The sequence below is a fragment of the Poecilia reticulata genome, linkage group LG5, assembly GCF_000633615.1.
Source record: "Poecilia reticulata strain Guanapo linkage group LG5, Guppy_female_1.0+MT, whole genome shotgun sequence".
NCBI lineage: Eukaryota > Metazoa > Chordata > Actinopteri > Cyprinodontiformes > Poeciliidae > Poecilia > Poecilia reticulata.
The window spans coordinates 3,942,528-3,967,185 of NC_024335.1; the positions used below are offsets into that span (position 1 = coordinate 3,942,528).

At 38.5% G+C, this 24,658-nt stretch overlaps 1 protein-coding gene across 11 annotated transcripts in view; it reads left to right on the plus strand.

Moving 5' to 3' along the window:
- Window positions 1–134: 134 nt before the first annotated feature.
- Window positions 135–24,658, plus strand: part of cadpsb (Ca2+-dependent activator protein for secretion b) — a 91,222-nt gene continuing 66,698 nt past the window's right edge. For 3 of the 11 annotated variants that reach the window (XM_017304697.1, XM_017304699.1, XM_017304698.1), the window contains exons 1-3: window positions 140–1,102; window positions 18,792–18,905; window positions 20,838–21,170. In XM_017304697.1, the coding sequence (XP_017160186.1) occupies window positions 767–1,102; window positions 18,792–18,905; window positions 20,838–21,170 (783 nt within the window). In that variant the 5' untranslated portion in view covers window positions 140–766. Of the gene's footprint in view, window positions 1,103–18,791; window positions 18,906–20,837; window positions 21,171–24,658 lie in introns of all 11 variants that reach the window. The other 8 variants (XM_008408751.2, XM_008408754.2, XM_017304701.1 and 5 more) reach the window with 7 other exon arrangements.

Here is a 24,658-nt window from a genome sequence, read left to right on the forward strand (position 1 = left end):
CACACACACACACACACACACACACACACACACACACACACACACACACACGCACACACACGCACACACACGCACACACACCCCGCCCCTCAACAACAAACTGCATGGGAGGAACATTCCGGGATCATTTTTGACATTTTGCTCTCTTTGCTCTTCCCTGCTGTGTTCTGTCCTTGCTTTCAAGAACGTTTCCCCATTCAAGCCAGTCAATTCAACCAGTGACAGTGCATTAGAAACCCTGTGGCAGCCATCTTAGGTGTACCACCGCAGAATGACATGATCTCCAGCACATGACCAGCCGTGCGTTCTTCATGCAGCCTCTGCTCCTCTACACCGGACCAGCACCACGGACAGCTCCTCGGCAGTCTCTGGAGGGAGAGGCCATCTCCCGCTTTCACCAGAGAAAAAGCAGCTCCAGTTCCCTCATCTGTAGCTACACTAAACTCCCCTCCTGCCCCTCCCCGCTGCTTCCTTCTCACCTCCCCCTCTCACATCCGCAGCACCGACCGACCAATAAAACAGGGCAAACGCGTAAGCATCGGGTGCACGGCGCAGGCGGAGAAAGCTGAGAGTGGAGCAGACTGAACCTCCTCCAGCACCACTCGTACTGCTGACATCTCTCAGCTAAGTACGATCGGGGCCTCATCCCTGTCTCTATACATCGGGAGCATTTCCCCTTAAATCTCAGCAAGGGATCGTAAGGTAGCGACACCTGGGAGATCAAGTCTGCAAGGTTGTAGCAGGGACGCATCCCGTCTAGAGCAAGATGTTAGATCCGTCGTCCAGCGAAGAGGAGTCTGATGGGATAGTGGAAGAAGAAAGCAAAGAGGCGATGGCACCTCAGGCCGGGTCCCGCATTTCTCCCAGCAGGACCAGCGAGAGCTCTGGTGGACTGGCGCCCAGCAGCAGCAGCCGCAGCAGCGCCCGTCCGACCAGCCCGAGCCCGTCCGCCGTCAGCGAGGAGAAAGAGGACCTGGAGAAGCTGCACAGAGAGGAGGAAGAGCGCAAAAAGAAGCTGCAGCTCTATGTTTTTGTCATGCGATGCATTGCATACCCCTTCAATGCAAAGCAGCCGACTGATATGGCAAGACGGCAGCAGAAGGTAAGGCCCCTCCGTCGCTACTGACGGCGGCGTTTGTAACTACTTGGTGATGAATTGACTTCTTCCAGTCCGCAGATGTTGTCATTGATGACCTAGATAATCTGGGAAACAGAGGGGGAGGTACGGCCACAAGGCCCATCAGATAGTGCGCTGTCCCAGTGAAAGCACACTTTTTTTTTTTTTTTTGTTTTGGGGGGGTTTTCTACCCCCCACAAAAAATGTTTGTAATTCTCGAAGGATGACAGGAACATGGAAGCAAAACCCCGGATACTGAAGGGACTGGTGGTGCTGCAGAGCTGCACACTCACTACACTTCATGTTCCTCCAGCCCTGCAAGCTCATTAACAGAAAGGGCGTTCAGGATTCGCTGAATGGCGATTTTACAGCAGGATGTTGTCATTTGTCCTACTTGGCTTGTATCTCCCCTTACATATGCGTCCATTTAGAGGCTACACGTCCCGTCCAGTTCGGAGCTATTTGCTTGTCCCTTTAATTTGGCCTCCCAAGGTGACTTTAAGGCACACACCTTCTTAGGATGCCCCCCTTTCTCCCTTTCTGGATTAGCCTTACTTCTGAAAGGTATCCTGTCATGTATTTGCCTCAAAATACTCCACACATTATATTTATTATATTTTAGTACTGTTTTCCAAGCAATACATAGTTAGATAAACGAGATGAAGCCCTCATCCTGGTTTTACCCTCCTGCTGAGTTCCTCCATTGATGCTGGAGCCAGTTTTGGGTCATGTTGTCCTTACTGTCAAAGTCACAGGCCTTACTGTAGGGGAGGAGCCTTCTATATATTGTCACTGTTCTTACTTTTACACCAGAATAGGTGTATGCCTGTTTCTGCGCCGAATACAAAAGCATACATGATAGTTAGTGTCATGGCTTATATCGCAAAAAAACTGCTTTTATTTTCTACATGAATCCTGAAAAAGATTACTTTTGGGTATCTAAGTCTATCCTCGCATAGTTTATTATTATTATAAATTTATAAATCACTATAAATGCAGATGAAGCTGCTTGTGTTTTTTTTTTTTTGCTCAAACGGCAGACCATACTTCCCTTACTCCAGACACTGTTGAGCCATATGGTCTGGATTTTCTGCTGACTCACACGCAATTGCACGTGGGAAGCAGAAACCACCACGTTTCCATTTATTTGTTTGTTTGTTTGTGGTCCAGTTGAGCATGTAGATTACTCAGGAATGCGCTCTGATTTCTGGTGGCCAACGGACAGTCCTCTGCTGTGGATGATCAAGAATCTGGATAACAATCTATCCATGTCAGACCGGTAAATCAAAGAGCTTCACATGTCTGCTCCTTGCCTCTAAACAGGCGTGCAAAGTCAGCTCTTAGAGTTAAACTGTGAGGAGTCTTGTACATGATTAGATAGAGAGAGAACCTTTTCAATGAAGGTGAAATGAGTTGAGTTATGAGGTTAATAAAGGAGGAATTAATCCATAGAAAAAGTTTATTACATCACATTATCAGTCTGCATTTTTAGTTTGAAGCTAACGTGTAGATATCGCTCTTATTTTTTTATTTGTCTTATGATTATGCAGGACCTGAATTACATTGGAATAGCTTCCAGTAAAAATGCAATAGTTTCATGGTACTAACAAAGAAATGTCTGTAAGACTAATAAGTTTTAGCATTTGACAAAAACAAAGACATCTGCCTAATTTGGTTATCCAAATCAAATTAGTCCATCACAAACCATTTATACAGACTGATTCAAATTTAAAACGATATGTATAATTCAATCCTATAAATCAATCCCGTCAAATGCAGTTTTTAATGTAAATAAGTTGGAAAATATTCAATTCATCTAAGGTTCCCGGCTTTTCAATGGTAGTCTTAAAGTAGCTTTAAGTTTTTAAGGGTTAAGGGTGGCACTCCATCATGTCACAATTTGTGATTTTTGCGACAAGAATCATTTCCCCCATTTGTCTTTTCTCTGAGTGACGGATTATTGTAGTTTTTTTTCTTTCAGCTAGCTTACTGGCAGTGAACAGGAGCAGGTGTGTGTGTATGCTTGGGGTGGGGACAGCTCTACGTTTTGCTGCATACTCCATAGAGTCGGAGAAAACAATAGCTTTCTCTTCCATCTCAATAAAAAGAATTTAAACATCGAAACGAGTGAAGAATAAGGTAGCCTGCAGTTTATAGCTTGCCGCCTGTATTTTTAAACCAATCTTACCTGTATAAGAGTGAGAGTTATGATAGTCCACACTTCCTGCACCCTTAAGTGTCTGTTTTTCTGTGACAGGAAATAATAGGTCCAAGCAGTCAAATGTGTCTTGAAAGTGAAGGGTTGGAGCTTTCTTTTAGCCAGCTGACTGGCAGTTTGCAGCAAGATGCAAAGGGCAGCTGAGGCATAGAGTGTTTGATTCTGAGTCTTTTTAATACCTTGATATTTGTGTTTAACTTGTTGTGATGAGAACAATAATAATGCAGTTCAGCTTTTTAAAAAAAACAAACATTCACCATGTAGAATCAGCATCACTGCTCTTCAGATGTCTTTATGCAACATGCCCACTTTAATATGTGGCCTTTTTTTTTTCTTTCACCATTTTGGCTATTATAGATTAGTCACAGAAAAATGATGAAACAATTTATGTAATGAAAAGACTTAAAGGGCCTCAGTGAAACATGTGGAGCAGCTCCACAATAATCCTTTATTAGAAGCTCTGGCACACAAACCGCACCATCGATGGGCTATCACACGGAAACAGGCCAGGCTGCAAACCATGCTGGCTCTGCTGATGCTGCTCCTTAAAATGTATTGCCATAACCTTGTGGAAGGATACACCTTGGAGTGCGGAGGTGGGCAGAAACAGACTGTTGCCTCCTTTTTGAAGGGCAAAGAAAAAATGTCTTTGTCATTTAACGTGAAGGAAGCAGTTCGAAAAGCGATGGATAAGTGCTCATGCATAATTAACTGACTGGTGGCATGCTTGTTTGAACACAAGGCTAACCATCTTTGGGCATACTTACACTAATGCCCTCGTCACAGTGAAAACGAGTAAATGATTGAGATTCTTTGCACGTGTATAGATTTGTGTTAGTGCAATCATTGTGATTGTGCGGCAGGCTACAATCTGCCGTTATTCAAACACAATAATCTTCCTAAGTAGCTGAAGCAGGGGTAGAAAAAAAAACTCACAGGAGATTCATTTTAAAAAATCTGAATTACTTCTGAAGATTTCTGCTGAGATTTTCTTTTTTTTTTTTTACTTTGTTTTTTGAAATGTTTGCACGGTCTCCTTTGTCTTGAAAGTGTCTTGTTTATTTTGTTTTTCCATTGTAAAAAGCTATTTTATAAATCTCTTGAGTGCTTAAGTGAAGACACCCAACCACTGAAGCAGTTAGGGATTTTCTCTTGAGTAATGTATTTATAAAACAAATTTAGAGCTATCGTAGCCTTATTTAACATTTGCAAGTGAACACTGTAAAAGAGAAACTTCTGTTAATTAATTAAATCTGATCCATAACACCCAATTTGTTTTATAAATTACAATGCAGCAAATTTTCAGAATATAATTTGACCTACTTATCTGCCAGCAGGTTGAATCAATGCCTTAATGTAATTAGTACTGTTGGCAGAGAAATTAGTGCGTTCCATCTTTAAAGTGGCCTTTGTTTATTAAGATGTTAAAGCCCCATAACAGCTTTGCAATGCACTCTGCTGTGACTCTGCTGCATTTGGAACAGACCTGTCCATATGGAAATTTTTCTCACCTCCAAATTGCCATTTGGTCTGTAAAAGTGGAAATCTGGAGTAAGAACAAAACGTGCTATGAGTTGCTGCTTACAGATAAATTGTAAATTACAACGTGGACAAAAGCAGATGAAGCTGTTCTTGTTACGTTAACAGTTCAGAGAGAGATAGAGAAGGACGGATGCTCTCCTGGATAACGCAGTTACAATTTTAACCTTGTGAAGCAATGTACATTAGCTCACTTTCTGATTTTTGTCATTTTGCAAGCTCAAAATTTTGATTTTGAAAATTGATGTCTTCAGATGTTCTCCATTTAATTTGATTGGGCTTGAGATTTTTTTTATTTTATTTTTTTTAACGAAAACCAATGTAATGTAAACATGCTAATTTCATCTCCATATGTTGACCTTTTGCAGCCTTAATGCATATCACCCCTCTCTTTTCCACATTTGTATGTATAAATTGGTTTTGAAAGAAATCAAAAGAAACAAACAGGCTGTTCTCCATTTGTTGCAGCCAAGGAACAATGTGACACTGAAGTTATTTACATTATTATACAGGACGTCTTAATGATGTTGTACCTCAAAAAATGAATCAACCAAGCCTGCTGTTCCAGCAATTGCTAAAGTCAGGTTTTCAGTTAACAACAAACACGTCAGTCAACGTCTGAAAACTGGTGCAGAAAAATGTTCCCTACTGTTTCACAGGCGATTCTGTTACATTTCTTTTTCTTTGATTTTTTTTTGTTGTTTTCATGGCATAAATACTGAAAAGTGAAGGTGTTCCACAATGCCACAGATATGAAAGCAGATTCAAAATGGGTGACAGCTGAAAAACAGCAGGTGAAGTACCCCCTCACCAGCAATCTGTGCAGTCTAATGAAACATATCACAGCTTCATAAATTACACATCTTCACTCTCTCAGAAGCAGCTAAAAAGGGAAAGCTGCAAGATTTAATTTTTAATGTCTTTTCCTTTAAAGATAAATGGATGTGGGCTCCATTTGATTTACGTTAGATTAATTAAAAATATTCTGTTGTAGCTTGATTCTCTCTGGCCAATGTAGTGATCAGAGAAATAGCTGCTGACGGGCAAAAATTACTGAGAGCCTTTGTGTTAACGTGCAGGAATGTATTGGTTGCACTGTGCAAGGATTTTGTCTACTGATGAAAGCAACAATAATGAGTTATTTGTATTGTATGTGTTAATTAGATCGTGTTAATATAGTCCAAAGCACGTGTCCTCGCAGAGCACTTTTATAATTAACTTCACTTCACATTGGTAGTCTAATTTTAGTAGCGAGTGCAAAAAACACCTTCATGTTATGTTGCATCAGGATTTTGAAAAACTTGAATTCAGTTCCCTGCAAAAAAACAACAACATATAAAATACTTTCTCCAAAGTCATCTATGCTGGTGAGATGTTTAGAAATTACTTAAAATCCTGCACATATATTCAGAAAAAACAAATTTACTCTAGTATGAGAAATAAAATGAAAGACCGAAACACAATTGCACACCAGGGTGCTTCTGCAGAGCACCACTCCTTGAAAGGGAAGCAGATTTATCTTCTCGAGGAAAACAGTTGTTGTTTTCTTCTCACTGCCTTCAGAGGCTGAGACAGATAGATCTACTGTGTCTTATGATTTTATGTTATACTACCTCATGAGGAACAGTATGATATCTGCTGCCCCTGCCGCACATTACAGCAGTACTAAAGAGAAGCAAAATGAGGGCTGGTTCCTTGAAAGTAGATGTTAAATTTTTAAAACAGCACAAACCCTTCTAAAATTGCATCCATCGATTTTACACTGACTACTCTGCGCACGTAAGTGTGAAGCGGATGATAGTTATGACCATGTACTATCCAGTTTCTATCCCAAACCATTAAAAACTTCAACACATATTAGGGATATATACTTCCATAATGAAAGACATTCAATCTTGAATAACAAATATTAGAAAGCTTTATCTCAGAGACATCAGCCTGCATATGAGATTTCAGATTTATGGAACATGCTTAGACTGCACAGTGGTGCAGTTGGTAGTACTGTTGCCTTGCAGCAAGAAGGTCTTGGGTTAAAATCGCGGCAGGTACCTCTGTTGATCATATGTTTTACAACACAATTTTTGACCATTCGGTCTTGCATAATCTCTCTACACTAGACCATCTAGTCCTGGATTTCCTTTTACGCTCCCTTCTCCTCACTTCAGCCTACATTTTTTCAAAAGAACTTGGGTTTAGAAATAGTTTTTCTTTTGGCGAACCAGTTTTGCCTTATTCAACCACATGCTTTTAATCATTGTGTCCAATGACCAAATGACAACCAATTTTTAGTTTTCTGGCACAAATTCATGATGTCATTGACTCTAACATGCTTCCAAGAGTCTTTGGAGGAGGAACTGGCCCACAGTATTGCAGACCCTCCACCTTACTTGGTTGTTGGCATAATTTATAATTTCACAACTCCATTGTTGGTTTCTCAGAAGCTTAATCTAGGTCTCATTTGGCAAAAGCACACATATCCAGCTAAATTAAGTGTTACTAAATAGCTGGAGTGCACAGATTTGAATTTAATCAAATTAAAGTCTACCTGTAGAAGGTGTAACCTTGACCGCTGGAGAGAGCCACCAGCCTCCCTCATGACCCTTCCAATGAGACTGTTAGATAATAGATAGCTAAATTAAAGTCCTAAGAGAGATTTTGAGGCCCCTAAAGGTTGGTATGTGGACATGGTAACCACAAGATGTCTCTCTTTGCTTTGGTTCACTGACAGTGAGCTTTGGAGATTTTATTGCCTCTTTTAGTGTCCTGCTCGCATTGTGTGTTGGAAAGATAAAGGAGCAGCTCAAATAATCGGGCCTCTTTTTTTATGATTTTTATCTCATATTTATAGCCTAGGTCAGTGGTCCCCAACCCTGGAGCTCAGGGCCAATCGTCCTGCGTCCACTTCAGCACAACTGATTCAAACTATTGCATGACTTCTGTAATAGTCATATAATAAATAATAATTAACTTTATTTGTATTGCCCTTTTTCAAATTGAAAATTTCTTTTTCAAATTTGTCAAAGCGCGTACATTCTTAGCATGTCTTCAGTTGCTGCAGAAGCTTGTTAATCGCCCATTCGTTTAATTCTGCTGTGCAGCAGCAGGTGAACTCCTAAAACATGCAGAGCAGTGGGCAATGAGGATCAGGGCTGGGGACCTCTGCTCTTGGAGAATAAAGAGCCATTGATTACTAATTAAAAGTCTGTAAAAACACCTATCTCAAAAATACTTAACAGGACGATCAGATTGGGACGAGCAACAAGCAATGTGCCATACCTGTTACTATTTTCTGCAGTCTAAAGCAATTGATAAGGCCAAGAGGAAGTATCCATCTATCTAACGTACAGCTTGGCTTAGCAAGAAAAGGCCTCAAAGACTGAGGAATTTCCTGACCGCCTTTCCTGTCCAACTTTAATTACATTGAGTACTTGAGGGCTCCTATCCAAAGTGAGATTTACAGTGCAGGAAAATACCCCTCTTTAAACAACACAGAGGAGACTTGACTGCTGATTCAACAGATGCTGATAGTGAGCAGATGAAAAATGGACAGCTCTGCTGGCGAATGGCGACTATTGAAAAGATGGGGCCTTATATTAGCCAAGTAAAAAAAAAAAACTGAGCATTTATTAAATGCAGGAAAAGTTAATTCTGCAATACATGGAATCTGGCTGTTAGTTGGTGATTTTCTGACACAGACATTTAGCTTCACGTCAAAGTTTACATAACAGGAAATTTCATAGTTATATGAATCCTACCTAGAATGATTTTGTTGTCATTAGTCAAACTCCTTGCATCTCTGTTATTGGTCTTTTGTTTTTGTTTTTTTCAAAATCAACTCTCTTGAACACTTCTCCTCACATCTGTCTATTTAAATGACAATTTTTCCAATACAAGCATCCTAAAGTAAATTTATCTTTGACTATACTGTTTGAATTTGGATGTATGAAAAAGATCAATCAATCAATCAATCAATCAATCAATCAATCAATCAATCAATCAATCAATCAATCAATCAATCAATCAATCAATCAATCAATCAATCAATCNATCAATCAATCAATCAATCAATCAATCAATCAATCAATCAATCAATCAATCAATCAATCAATCAATCAATCAATCAATCAATCAATCAATCAATCAAATTTTATTTGTATAGCACATTTCAGCAACAAGGCATTTCAAAGTGCTTTACATAATTAAAATAAAAACAGCATGTGACAGTGAATAAACAGAAAGACATAGAGATTTTTTTTTAAGAAAAAGAAAAAGGGTTAAAAAAGATAAAAACATTAAAACCCGCACCCCTTGTAGGACTTTAGTTAAACGTCTCACACCTCAGAGTTTTAGTTAAAATGCTATTTAACAAGGATTCTCAGACCACGACTGTCCAGGGCAAGGTAAGCCCTGGACAGTACTGGGGAGAAACAGAGACATACATGACAAACAAAAATGCACACACACTCATATTCATACTTAAGAGCAAATTAGAGAGACCAGTAAAGTTAACCTTCATGTGTTTGGGCTATGGGAGGAAGCCAGAATACCTGGAGAGAACCCAAATATGTACAGGCAGAACATGCAAACTCAATGCAACAAGGCAAACCCGTATTTCAAATAAAAGCTAATTAGAATTAAATAAGCGCCACATAAAATGTTTCTCTAGTGGCCACATTATGTGATCTTTTCATATGGGCAGTGTGGTATTTTGGTTTACATCATGTAGCACACAAGTTTCTGATTTTCATTACAGCACTCGCAGATGTACTTTGTGTGTTTACACGAGATCCCACTTTGCAAGAACTAACTTCACAAAATGTGATATAGGTTAGCAGTGAATTAATTAGTGTTTACAGTTCAGTTTATTTACAGCTCCAAAAGGATCCAGTTTGTACTGATTTTATTTGCATTTAAATTATGCTTTCTGTCAAATTTGTAACAGTTGTTTGACTTCATACATGTTACTCATATATATATTCTGGGCACATGTACTCTATTTTCTCAAGAATTCATTATTAATCTGCTCTCATTCACATTTTTTTTCTTAGATAGGACAAACCATCTGATATTGTGCGTGTTTGTGTGTGTAAAAGTGACTTAATAAGACTACATTTTAAGTATTGTGGGGGTGATGCCCTTTCCTAAACTAAAGAAAATTCAGCTTCTTTCAGCACATCCGCTGACTACATTTGCACAAATTTAAACTAATACATTAAGTGCCCCAATACTTTAGCTGTATTTAAATGTACAATGGTCCAAAACATAAATTAGAAATGAAGCACTCAAGATATTTCTTCCTACTATATTCTCCTTTTCTCAGTATGCTGAGATCTGATTGGACCGCAGTTGATTAGGATGCTTGCCGAACCTGCCATGCAGGCACAGCTTGGTACAAGCCATTGAAATTGATTGTTCAATGTCCATCATCAAACTTAATGTTAGACTGAAAAATATGCAATGTCACAAAGTTAGTGGTCCACAGAGATGCTTGTGTGCCAGAGTAAACCCTTGGCATGCACACAGAGGACAACCAGAACCTATTTTGAAGAGGAAATTTTTAACAATTTTCTACTCTGGGAAGAGTTTCAGTTTATGCAAAAGTGACTCATTTTACAACACGTATTGGCTATCCAAAAGGAAGGTCATTTAATTTCAAAACAGTGAGCTGACGCTTGCCAGATTTAAAAAAAGAAAAAAAAAAGTGGAAAGCACTTGTGCTCAACACGTTCAACAAATGGTTTCTTAATGGATACATTTGGCTACAAGTCGTGAATCTGTTGGGAATTTATGTCTCTTTCAAGTTGAATTTCATCTCGCCCGCCTTTTAGGGGAAATTAAAGGCTCAAGAATAATTTTTTGCGATCGTGGGCAGTGTTATGGAACACTGATTCAAAAGAAAAGCTGCTAAAGCATGCAAAGTAGAGGACAAAGAGGAAAGAGATTGTAAGGGTGATTTGTTGTGGCGATTTTCCACATTAAAGACAGAGGAGCCGGGACATGGCCATTACTGCAATCCTCTCTGCCTCTCACTCTGATGGCTCTCACTGAGGCATGAAGAACACAAAGAGCGGCTGCCGAGCTGGCACGAGGCTGAATGTCAGGTAGACGCTCAGCAAGAGTCATCTGTCCTGAGCTTCACATGTTCGTGTCACAACTCCTCTGAACAAAGTCACCAAGCAGCGCTCTTGCCTCTGACAGACTTTTAACGTAACAGTGCTCCAGTTCAGAGGCACTTTGATTTTACTCAGACTCACAGCTTTTATCTCTTGCATTGGGTGAGGAAATACTATTGACCAAAACACGTGTCCAAGAACACATAGGAATAACAATGGGGAAGAAAGGAAGAGAGAGAGATCGGATCAAGAAGATTTCTCTTACAGAATAAAGGTGTAAATCTATTGCTTGAATTATTATTCAGATCTTGTTGCCATTTTACCCTAACACAGCTGGCGATTATGATTTTGGTAAGATTTAATGGTTTCTGTGAACCATTTTGAAATATCAGCATTACCTTTAATAGAGAGTTACATAAAGCCCAAGATGAGACATGCACCAAAAAAAAAAGTTCATTGTCTAGAAATGTCCTGCTAACTGTTTGATTAGAGGAACTTCTAAATCACACAAAAACATAAAGCGAGGGACTTAATATTCTCCATATGTGGTCAGTGGGAAATAGCTCAAGCACTGATTATGATTTCACAAACATTTAAGAGGCTATACTTTTACAGTCCATATTTGTGGACTGCTGAACAGGATTAAATGTCATGGTTTTGAAAACTGCAGCCTTTTTTTTATCATAGGATAAAATTGTCTTAAAGTTTTATTTTCAGTATGTAGTTCTTGTTATCGATATATAAAAAAGACGTTTCCCAAAAAAGTCTAATGCTGTCAGAAATAAGTTTTTTTTTCCAACAGATCTCTCACTTCTTAATACTCACTGTGAATCCTTTTTCACACAATCCAGCAACTACTAGAGATAATCACACCTGAAAACAGAGAGCACAAGAGGGGAAAGATGGAAAATCAATTGAATTTTAAAGAAAAGTGAAAAATGGGAGGACGGAGTAATGTGGTAGCGATGGAAACAAGAACTCAGAGTCAGCTTTATGCTTTATTGAAAAACACAGTCATATCACTGGTATCATTCTTTTTGTTTCATGCAAAATTAAGCAAACTCTTCAAGGGGCTGTTAGGAAGACTCTTCTAGAGGAAGTAATGTTATTGAATCAAAATGTTGACACAGCTCAGTAATTATATATATTCCATCGCCTCCTCCTAACAAACATACGTTTAGTTTATTTTTTCCATTAAGAAAATGTTCGTTCACCTGTGACGTTTTTTCATAAAATGTATATAAAAGCAATTTTCTTATGCTATGCATTCAGAAAAATGATCAAATTCTTTCTTCCGGCAGAACTGAGTCAGTTGTAATGAAGGAGCCACAGGAAAACAAAAGAACAGTGTGCTTATTTCTTTGTTTTTGTTTTTATTCTTGATATTGGCACCAGGGGCAGCTTCCTGCAATTGCTCTGCTGATGTTTCATCCTCGGTATACTCCTGAAATGTTCTGCCCTCTTTTTCTTTTTTTTATCAAAGGAGCAAAATGTTGAGACATTTTCTGATGTTTGCTTGGAGGCTTTGCTGCTTATGGGAATTTAGCCGGTAATGCTTGCACTTTTAAAAGTTGCTTACATACATCGGGAGTTGAACTTTTCAAATCTGCAGGCATTTCTGTGAAACCTCAAATCCACATGAATTAAAGAGCAAAATATGAAAAGCAGGTGAAGGAGTGGAGCAAAGTGTGGGTGCTGCATAGCTCAGTGGTGGATCAGGGTCATCATATACAGAGGCTACAGCCCACAATGCAGCTGTCACTGGTTCGATTCCCAGTCATTACTGCACAGAAACTGCATGGAAACCACCTCTCTGCACAACCAGCTTCTCTAGCTTCAGTCACTTTCCCTGGGATCACAGTCTTCTAAATCTTCTCTTTCTTTGTGTTATTTATAAAATGCTAGAAATTTCTATGGCTACAACATCTCATTTGCATATGCCACATTTGCTACAGAAAGGACAGATTTTACTGTTTTGAACCAAATTTGTACAACATTTCCTGCAGATTTTCATCCTACGACTCCATGAACTTCTTTCGGTTTTGCACACTGCCACTGAGTGCTGATAGAGAGGAAGCCGCTGAGATCCTGGCAGCAAGTCGGTGGTGTGATTATGGATGACTGTTATAAGACGGCGCTTTGCTTGATATGAACACAGTGTTCTCCACGATATAACAGCGGTGCCACAGTGACAACGATGACAGCAGTGTGAAGGCTGCTTGTAAAGCGCCAGCGTCTCTCTGTTTTATCCATGCTTGCAGTGTATCGAGCTTTGCTCAAAACATACACCTGGCTGTTTATTAACCAAGCGGACAGGTATATTTGCTCTCATTGCGTTTGTGTGTTTTGTGAATGCTAGTTTGACTGGGGTTAATAGCTTGTGCATCTGTATTTATACAATACTAGATTGCGGAAGCAGTCACTCCACAATCCTGGTGGGTTTTTTTGTGTTTGTTTGAACAGACTGGCTGCTGGTGGACTTTTTGCAGCTGCCATGCAGCACTTGTTCTGGTACTCGGTGTGTAATCAGATGTGGGCCTCTGCTATTGTCTACAATAAAATGCTATTTGTTTGTGTAGTGGATCCAATGACACCATGTTTGCTGAACTCCGCCAGTGCAGACTGATTTACACACAATGGGAGCAGTTGGTTTGTAAGATACCCTTTGGACGATGTTAATACAGATAGTATGGTTAATGTTCTCCTAAATAAATTGTGGAGGTTGACCTCCAATTCTATCTTGAATATATACATTTTTTACTATTAGTCAGTCAATGCTGTATTTGCCAGTGCAAACCCAAGCATCTAGACCATTAATTTTGGAAAACAGCCTAATTTAACATACCCTCTTAGTGTTATATAATTCCAGAAGAACCTCAAGTGTGAGTCAGCACAGCAGAGGCTTTACTGCACCAACATGCAGTTGCTACAGCTCCCTGTTCGCTGCATTCAATTAGCTAATGACTCTACTCTTCACAGCACTGCAAGGGCAGCTGAAAACGCTTTCTCACAGGTTCATTACATGTGGATTCAAAACCAAGAAAGAAAAACAAAGTTTTAAAGCACAGTTGTGCACCATACTTCACATCCGTATTATAAGAATTGAGGTTTAAATTTCTCTAAACTTAAATTTTGTGAGCTTAAAACCTGACCTTCATTGATATTACTGCAGTGAACTGTCAAGCAATTTTAAAAGTTTTTCATAAATTTTACTACTCACAAAAAAAAGCCATCTGATAGAGTGATAGAAGTGCATGCCGCTTGAAGAATATATTGATCAAAATTCAAAAATTATCTCAGCACTGCTATGACGACTACCGTATTTTTCAGACTATAAGCTGCTACTTTTTTCCTAAGCATTGAGCCATATGGCTTATAGCCCGGTGTGGCTTTTCTGTGGATTTTTCTCCAACCGCCCGGGGGCTCTTTAGCAGGAAGTGAATCATTGGAAGTCAAAATTGGAAATCAAAGAAGATCGGGCTAACTTTAATTTAGAACAAACACATGCTAGCAGCAGGCACGGTGGAGAAATGTCTACAAACTCATATGATGCAGCTTTTAAGTTGAAGGCGTTGGAGACGGAGGGCTGCATCCTTAATAAATCCAGCACATGTATTAGGACACAGTCCTCTGCTGGGTCCTTATGGAAAACCGAGAGCGACGGAGATACCAGCGGCTTATAGCCCGGTGCGGCTCATGTATGTACGTTTCCAGTTAATTTTTTTTTCTTTCATTGTAGTGTGGCTTATAGTATGGTGCACTCTATAGTCCGGAAAATACGTTACTTTTAGCTTCAAAAATGTGTTGTTTCACTGTGGTTTGAAGCTTACATTTTAAGCATAAATGTATAGCAATCTGACTTCTATTACGGAAAATGGGAGAAATCATTGTGTCTAAATATTTCCCAATTAAATGTGGTATTATAATTAAGTTAAAAAAAAAAGTCGGGAACAATAGAAAATCAGTCAAAAGGTAAAAACCATATTGAATGTAGCGTCCATATTAGCTCAGGAACAGTCTGTACAGAGGCTTAAGTTAATGAGTTGATTTCCCTCGGCAAGCAGCTGCTTACTTCCAGTTTGCAGTGGTGTTTCGCACACCACCGATGGACTCTCGAGTGTAACGTAGACATGTTCTGTGGAGTGATGAATCACGCCAGTGTTATGAAGGACTTATCAGGCAAAAACTGCAAAAGCAAGCTACCCCTCACCTCAGACTTGGGCATTTATTCCTGTGAGTCATGCAGCTGTTTGTTTATATGAAAAAAATAAAATAAAATTCTGGCAATAGTCAGCACATAATTATGAAGTGGCACTTAAGTATTGTTAGAAATGTAAAAACACCTCGCTACCCTGCTTAGTTCTGTGGATGTGGAACATGATATAATGAAGAGGAGAACAGTTTAAACGCAACTCGGGATGTAGAAAAAGGTCAGGGATGTTGAGCATACTATGCACCTATTTTTTGTTTATCACACTCTACCATACAGGGCTTTGAGACAGTATCCACGCCTCATTTGCACATTGCATGAGGTTACAAAAACAAACCTCTGTTTGTGTTATTGGGTTGGCACTTCAGTAGACCAGTTGGAAACCATGCATCCTTTTCCTTTTCCACTTGTGCGGACGTTTCACATAAAATCCCAATAAAATGCACTGAGATTTGCAGTTGCATGAGAACAGTTTAGAACATCGTGTGAGATATAACAGTAATGCTGTCTACGCCAACAGAAAATATGTTTTTTTTTTTTAATGTAACCAAATTTTATGATAAAGCTCGTGTATAATAAAAGTTCAACAAAAGGGCATCACAAAATTTTTTATCAAGCCAAAAATGACTGGAAAAGTGGACATTTGAAAGCCAATAAAGCTAACAGTTGGAATTATAGAAATGAGAAAACCTACATTTCCAAGTAAAATTATAAAAACTATTTATTTCAAATAAAAAAAAAAAAGTGAAACAAAAAGCAGCATCTTAAAGTGTGTTTCACATATAATTGATACATCTACATTATATCTACATAAATAGACATTACTAAACAAAGAAAATACAAACAGTAAATAATTCATTACCATGTTTTATTGCACAGCATTTTGGCTGTTTTTAATGTTCTTTATAAATAAAATAATATGATAGAATGGTATAGTGGTATAGTGAAATTTCTCCACATATACAATAATTGGAATTGGATACATTTTTTAACCTGCATGGTGGTAAACTGGTCAGAGGGGATTGCTTTTATAGTGTTTTTACTCTCTGCCTGCATGCTACATGGATCAGGACTGATCTCCATTTTAATCCAAAGCCACAGAGGCCTCCTCATAGAAGTGCAACCAGAGGTCTCAGTCTATCATAAAAGGCTGGTGTTCTGCAACTTTTAGATGTTTAAGGCACCTGAATCACATGAATTACGTCCTTAACATCCAGTCAGGATGTTAATTATTTAATTCAGGCTTGTCGAAGCAGAAACGGCCCCTTTATGGGGCTGCAGGACACCAGGCCCATAAAGCCTGGAATTTAAGGCATCTGCCTTGCTAGAATGACATTTCTAACAAGTTAAGTCCTATATATAAATAGAATATTTGATGTGAAAACTACTACCTGCAGACTGCAGACTTGAAATCCACTGATAGTTTAAAGTGAAAAGAAATTACACTACATATGCATTGCTTCTCCATTGATACGTGAAGGGTGATTAATGCCACTGCCTACTTCATTGCAGGCAAATGAATCACTTCGTAACACTGCAATCTTGATAAAGAGTTACAGAGAGTCGATCAATATGAGCAAAGCAGGGAAGTGTGTCCTCAGAGTCTGGCTTTCTCAGACGAAAATGAAGGCATTTTTTCCCCTCATCTATCAGCTTGGTTACTAATCACCACAGTTCTCTAATTAGCAGTGAAATGAAAAGCACTGAAGCTGAAAGTCATAAATACTTAATGCATTTGAAGTGTGCTTTGTTGAGGAAGTGCACAGTATCCACCTGGCTCGTTGCAGCGTGCGGCTTGAACTCTCATTCACACAGCCACACGCTTAACAGCTTGCTGTGTTGTCACATAAAGTCAGTTTGGTCAAGAGAAACTGTCAGCAGAAGCCAAATTATTAATAGTTTTGACCTCTCGTAGTAAAACTCGCTGGTAAAACGCAAATATATTCTGTCAGTAACGGAACTCAAAGTTCCATCTATTTCATGATTTGACTCGCACGGTTTTATAGTTACTTTTCACCTTCATGTGAACAAGGTCAATATATATAGAGGTTATAGGAGTCCACTAGCTGTAGAGCTAAAGTTGCAGCTAGGTAGTTTTATTGTCTATTAAAATGACGTGGGATTTTTCAAATTTTTCTGCATAGACTAATCATGTGTAGCCCTCCCTATTTGCTAGTTTTGTGTCCAATCTCTCTTGCTAAATCTATATGTAGTAATAATCTATAAAATCCTGAGTCTCAGGTGAGGTTTGGGGGCCACTTCAAAACATAATAGTAATTTGTCACACTGTTCCCGTGAACTACTTAGCTGAAAGGGGTGTAGATGTTTGTAAAATTGGATTAAAAGCTACTACATCTAGGAAAACACCCCTCAGAAATACGCTTTTCTCATCATTAATTATGAGCGTAGCTTTACCTTTATGTGTACATTTGCATAGTACCCACTGACTAGACCCAAAACAACTTGGTCCTATTTGTAATTGTAACTGTTTTTGAATTATGAATGTACTAGCAGGCTGGCTGCAAAAATTTAAGGCTTTGGGCTGGCCTAATTAAATTTAGAAATGAACTCTGTTTGAAATGTTGTGCTGTGACCATAAAAAGTCTGTTCTTTCTGGAAACTCTCCAAACCTCTAATGTGGCTGAACTAAAACAATTCTTCACAAAAAGAAGTCGTCCTCCTCCTGCCAGTTTTTGCAAACCACCAAGTAGTACACGCAACCATTTGTTGTTTTGCACTTTTCACACAGGGCAAGGTGGGTCAGAAACTTGCTTATATTAAATTACGATTCAAAAACTGAGAATTTGAACATTAAATATTTACATACAGTCTATCATTTAAGTTTTATTAACTTGTAGATTGAATAAACCGCAATCAAACTTGGATTGAAGGAGAAAAAAAAAGTCTCAGCAGGAATAGAATAATTTCACCAAGTATTTGATGTGCTTGCTCTTCTCTCTCTCTTGTTGAGACTGCTGAGCATGACTTGACTTCCTGTGATTACAGTTCTCATGAGCAGAAAGTCAAAGTACAACTGAGGCCTGGAGGTTTTCAGTAGGGTGATGTTAGGGTGGCATGTCTTCTATTTGTGGCTTTTTTTCAGCTTCGTTGGACCATGATATAAAATGCCCCAAAAGAGTTGCTTTCAACTGAGCATCGTATGTGTAGACTGTTGAGTTGCTTAGTTCAGGCTAGAGTTAAAGAGGTCATCCATATGGACGATTTCAGGGAACTTGATTGCATGACTGTCTACGATAAAGGACAATATGCAGATTCTGGCTTATGAATGACAAAGGATGAAATATTATGTTTTTTTATTACTAAAAAAGTGAGTTTTGGGGTTGTAATCTGCTGAAATGAGCTTCGTAAACTTTGCACAGTTTCATAGCTGAAGGCAATTTATTATTCAAATGCTGGATGATTATCATCTAAAATGAAATGTAAAAGGTTAATATATAGAAACCCATTTGAGGACAAAAAGCGAAACCACTTGCTATTTTTAAACACTTCTGATTATGACGTTTCATTTTTATTTTAAAGGGAATATGCCTGACATATTTTTTGTTTTGTTCTGTTTTCTCCTTGCTTCCAAAGATCTCCAAGCAGCAGCTCCAGCAGACCAAGGACCGCTTCCAGGCCTTCCTTAATGGAGAGACGCAAATTGTAGCTGATGAAGCTTTCATCAACGCCGTTCAGAGCTACTCTGAGGTAGGAAGACACAGAAGTCCACTTAAAACCACTTATTGAAGTGTTTTTACATTGTCGTTACCCATCTCTCTTGACCTAACGTTCTACACCTTTGCAGTAAAACAAACCTAATTTTCTAATATTTTAAGCCATTGATAGTGTATTTTATATTTGATTTATTTTCTTAGTAAATGTTAAAGTGTTGTCGGATGAAAAACGTCAGACAGAACTCCACATCCTTCAGCTGTTCCTTGTCAAAATGCCTGAATTGAGAGGGGCTGCGTGGTAAAATGGTGGCGGAAGCTTTTCACTGCACAGATTATGAGTCAGAGCGTGTGGTTGACACAGCCATTTTTTCCAGTCTCACAATTTGATCTGCAAAAGTCATTACTGCCATGCATGCAACACCGAAAAGCACGAAATTAAAAACCTTAACAGCTAATGACAAGATAGAAAAAACAAGCCACGGAATTAAACTAAATGACGAGAGCTGATCACTGTTATATTGTTTCTTTTTTTTGGAAGACAACTAAACAGGAGCCTGCCTGAAATATTTAAAGTTACTGTGAGACGGGATGCAGCAGGCAGCCAGAAAGGAGACACATATAATAACTGCAATTTTATATGATTTGTGGCAAACTGTGTAAATCACTATCAACCTGAAATTAAACTTTAAGAGAAGTATATTTCTTTACAAGGTTGAACATGGTTTCTGCTTGAGAAACTAAGCAGGAAAATAGAACAAAAATAAAATTAAAATGTAGCGATCAGCATGAAGTTCTGAAATTGACTGAATAACAAGAATAACAAGTCATGCAGTTACATAACTGCTTGACTTCAAATCATAACACGACTTCATCAAAGATTGAAATTTAGAAAAAAACCTAAAAGCAAGAACATTGCATAATGAACATAATGTGTTTTTTTTTATAACAGCGTAGTGGTTTCTTGGTTACTTTTACACAATACAAGTACCCCATTACATCTATAAATCACCACAAATCTACAGGTGTGGGCAAGTGGGTGCTGAAAAAGACGATAAGCATTGCTAAATTGCATTTGTAATCACAAGTAGGACTCTTCATGTTTAATAATACATGGAAAATCTGATTTCTAAATACACTGCATAAAAAAATTAAAAGTAATGACATTATGACATTAGGTGTAAATGTATCCTGTTTTATATCAGTTGGCATAACCAAAGTTATTTGTTTGTTAAATACCAGAATAATTATTAGAGATGATCTTTTTGCTTTCTTTAAATATTAATGCATACATTAAGATTACTTTAATTACATTTCTCGACAAATGATGATGCCATCATAGTGTCATAAGCACTATGAAGCCAATAACATAACAATAAACTGTTATTGTTAAATAAAACTAACGTTTCTACTTTTTTGTGTGTGTTTTTTTAAATGCACCTTAATAACAAAGAAAACCAAAACGACTGACCTAACATCAGTTTCACACAGCAAACCTTTGTTGTTTAGTGAAAAGATGCATAAAAAAAGCAATGATAATGTACTCCTGTGCTGTGATGTTTCAGAAGCTGCTGCTTTGTAGCCAGAATGGAAGTGAAGAACAAAATGTGACTGTCACAGTGACAAATGCTGTCAGCTTGGATGGCTGCTTCCCTTGATGCAGTGACAGTATTGTCTTGCCTGACTCTGTCCGTGTTAGCTTGTTGTTACCACAGGCTTTCCGCCTCTCACTAAATCACAACATGCACACAAACACACACACACACACATGCCTACATGATCACCTAGTAAAATACTCTGTCCGTTTTTGTCATACCAAATTACCTCTGCACTAAACGTTTTTTTGGGATGTGTTGTCTCCAAGTTTATTGAAACATTAACAAAGATAATCTTCAGAGACAACCCAGCATTCATTTACATATATCAGCAAGACAAATATTAAAGTCTGACTGTGTCTTTTGCATGCCAGGTGTTCCTGAAGAGTGACCGCGTGGCTAAGATGGTGCAGAGTGGCGGCTTCTCAGCCAACGATTTCAGGGAAGTCTTCAAGAGGCACATCGAGAAACGAGTGCGAAGCCTCCCGGAGATCGACGGCCTCAGTAAGGAGACGGTGCTGAGCTCCTGGATGGCCAAATTTGACACCATCTACCGTGGTGATGAAGATCCACGAAAGGCTCAGCAACGCATGACCGCCAGCGCCGCTTCGGAGCTAATCCTGAGCAAGGACCAGCTATATGAGATGTTCCAAAATATCCTTGGCATCAAGAAGTTTGAGCATCAGCTGCTTTACCAAGCGTGTCAGGTAGGCTGTACATATATTCCGTGTGGCACATTCTACAGGCCCGCAGTGCAAGGCAAAACTGTTTTTTGGATTTTGTCACATTACAACCACGCACATCAACGTATTTTGTAGGGATTTTATGTTAAAAGAATGTGAAAAGTGTTGCAAGTGTCTACTCACTTTAAACAGTCCCAAATAAAATCCAGTGCAAGCAACAGCAATCGGTCACCTAATTAGTAAATATTATAACAAACCTTTATGCTATTGTTGAAAGAAAGCCAGAAGAAGTCAGATTTAGCATTTGTATGGTGAGCATGTGAAACATGTGGAAGACTTTGCTCTGGTTAGATGAGACACACAACTGATCATTTTTGGCACACTACATGTGGTAAATAACTAATACTGCACATCACCCTAATGCCATCATGGTGAAACATGGTGGTAGCATCATTATGTCATGTTTTTGAACTGTGTGAGGAAGCCGGAGTACCTGGAGAGAACCCACACATCCACAGGGAGAACATGCAAACTCCACATAGAAAGATCCTGGGTTGGAAATCGAACCCAGGATCTTCTTGCAGCCCAAAACTGCTGCTTTATTATTTTTATTATTAAATTTAATATAATTCCAGATTTTATTTTACATTTTGGTCAAGGTTGACTTAAAAAATTGACTATTATTATTACAAGTTTTCTAAACAACAGAAAAGTAATTGTTAGTGATGCACTGATATGAAATATTGTCTAAATTTTTATTCATCTACTCAATTAATTGCTTGAATAATTGATAGATTACTCAATTACATAAATAATTGTTTACAACATCCCTAGTGTCTAGATGGGTAATGGTAGTAAGACATTTCAGACTTGTAGCTGTAATTGTACAAAAATGTGGTTCTACAAAGTATTGACTCGGTGGGGCTAAACACAAAAGTACACTACACTTATTTTTTTTTTTCTTAGATTGTTATTTCTTCAGCAACTTCAGTTATGTACTGCCTTGGGTTTGTTAATCACCCAAAATATCAACAAGATCCAATGAAGTTTCCACATGACAAAATGTGAAAAAGGCAGGAGAAATAAATACTTTTGCGAGACACCACAAGTGCCTTTTCAAGTAATAAATGAATTGGGTTCACCTCCAGTCAGATGATCCCAAATATGGCCAGTGTTTGCATTATTATGCCCCGTTTCTAATTTATCACATATTACAATCCTTACTCCTTCTCCCATCTTGGCTGCGATGTTAAACAGAGATACGATAAAATCAAATTGGTATCTTGAGATTCATCCCTTACTACCAGTCCAGTAATACTTTATCATGGGGGGCATATGTTGAGATTACTGGAAGATAATAGTGGACTCTGGGGCGCTAGTGTCAGACATAACTCTCCCTCCCTTGCTGTCTTTACTGCTCTCTGTGGGTGTGCTGAAAGCAGCTCTACTGTTATCTTACTACTACAGATTGATTAAAACTCTTATGCAAACTGGATGCAGAGAAAACCTCTGACACCTTAACATCTGACACACGTCCCAAGGCCTAGTTTGTTTGTTTTTTAGTCGCAGATTTTTCTCGTTTCCTGTCAGCAGCTGATTATATATTGAAGAGGATGGCACAAGCTGCTGTTAAACAATTCAGTATTCAGGTTCAGTATTGTTTGAATGTCTCAGTTGGCAAAAATCAATATAGGTTCTGTTCTGCATGAGTGTTCATTAGTGTGAACCTTCTAATGCAGAGGTGCAATACATCACCACAGCCCTCATATCCAGGGTGTTTTTTTTTTCTCCCAGGCCTTTGAGGTTGCCTAACCTAGTTTCCTTTGCTTCCTTTTGTGTGCTGGCTGCAGAGTTGTTGCCACAGGTTAGGAATCTGGATGCAGAACACTATACCATTTCTCTGAACATGCCATGCTCTGAGCAATGAATAATGCATTATATATGCTGCAGAATGTATGTGCAGTTTTGCAATGTGATTTGCCCAACTGTGTAAGAAATGAAATATGGATCATGGCTGTGAGAAGAAACACATTTATTTCAAAGAAGAGAAAGAAGAGACTTCCTTTCCTTTTTTTTTACATCTAGTACTTCTCCAAATGTTCTGTGTATCATCTCAACTTAGATTGCTGCAGTAATGAATATATCAGTCTCTACTGGTGATGATATCTTTAAATAATATATTTAGTCATATACGGGTGTCTCAACTCGGTGATAAAATGCTCTTTATATAGGACATGTGACATCCCAGTCAGCATGCTACTGAGCTGTTCTTGGATTGGCTTTCACTCAGAGGCCAACTTTCTTGGATGTTGTCTCTGGGGAATTACTATTTTTTGCAGTTAGATCCTAAATTGTCAGAAGGAAGCACTGTTCTATTTCTGTCTCATGCTGAAGTAAAATCACCCCTGGAAATGACTAACAGACTGATTAGACTGGTACAGACAGCTGCTGTGCCAACCAGCCGCTACTCCCTGATGGCTCCATGCTTGCTTTTTGGTGCAGAAAACTGTAAAAATATGTTTATGCACTGAAAAAAAAATATTTAAAAAATATGTGCTTTTGAAGCAGTTCTTTTTTGAATTACATTTCAAAGCAAAAGTATATTTCTAAAAATCTAGAAAATCCTCAAAAGGATGTCTCACAGTTTTCCTATGTTGGCATGATTGCTGACAAATTAAAAAAATATGTTATATATGAGGAAATTAGGGGGATTTTGTTGAACATAAAGTCTTGCCTTGTCTTTTAAAATTTGTGTGTGTACTTTCATTCTGAATAGTGCATGTCTGTTGGGATCGAGGATGTGGAATTCATAACGTTCAGCTATGTCAGGTTGGAACGTGTTCCTCTGTGGCGACATCGCTGTCTCATGCTTTTCCACATTTAAATATCAACTGATCTTTTGTAAGTTACATTGTGATGCTTTGTAAACACAAGTTTTCTGATTGTTTAGCCAAAACAATCAGAAAGTTATAAGCGTCAGCTTCCAGTTTCAAACATCCAGCTTGCTAAGATTAATGAAGGGTTTGCATAAGATTATTGGGTGCAGAATTTGAGACACAGTTGCATAAATTTATAGCATTGGTGCAAGTGGGCTTTTTTACATGGTATATGAGAGAGAGCTGGGTTTTTTTTTTTCAATATCTGTGTCAATGTGTTTGACATTTCTAACATCTGACCATCAAAGTTGATCAGCCCTTGTTGAGTAGCTCATAAGCCTTCTCTAGTTCCTCCAAATATATGTACTGTACAACCAAACTCCAAAGTAAAGATGTAGCCCGTTGTGTCAAGACCAGGACAAAAACTACAAAGCTTTTCCTTAATCTGAGGTTCAGCAATAGATTTAATTATGATATTTTAGTAACTGAAGGAGTCTCACTGTTTAGTACAAAAACAAGGGGGACCGCCAGCGCTGTTTGTTACTCCACAGGTGTTGTCCTTGAGTTTACAATTAACTCCAACAACATCCAGAGCTTTTGGCAAAGTCTAACATCACCATTGTCCATGTTTTATAT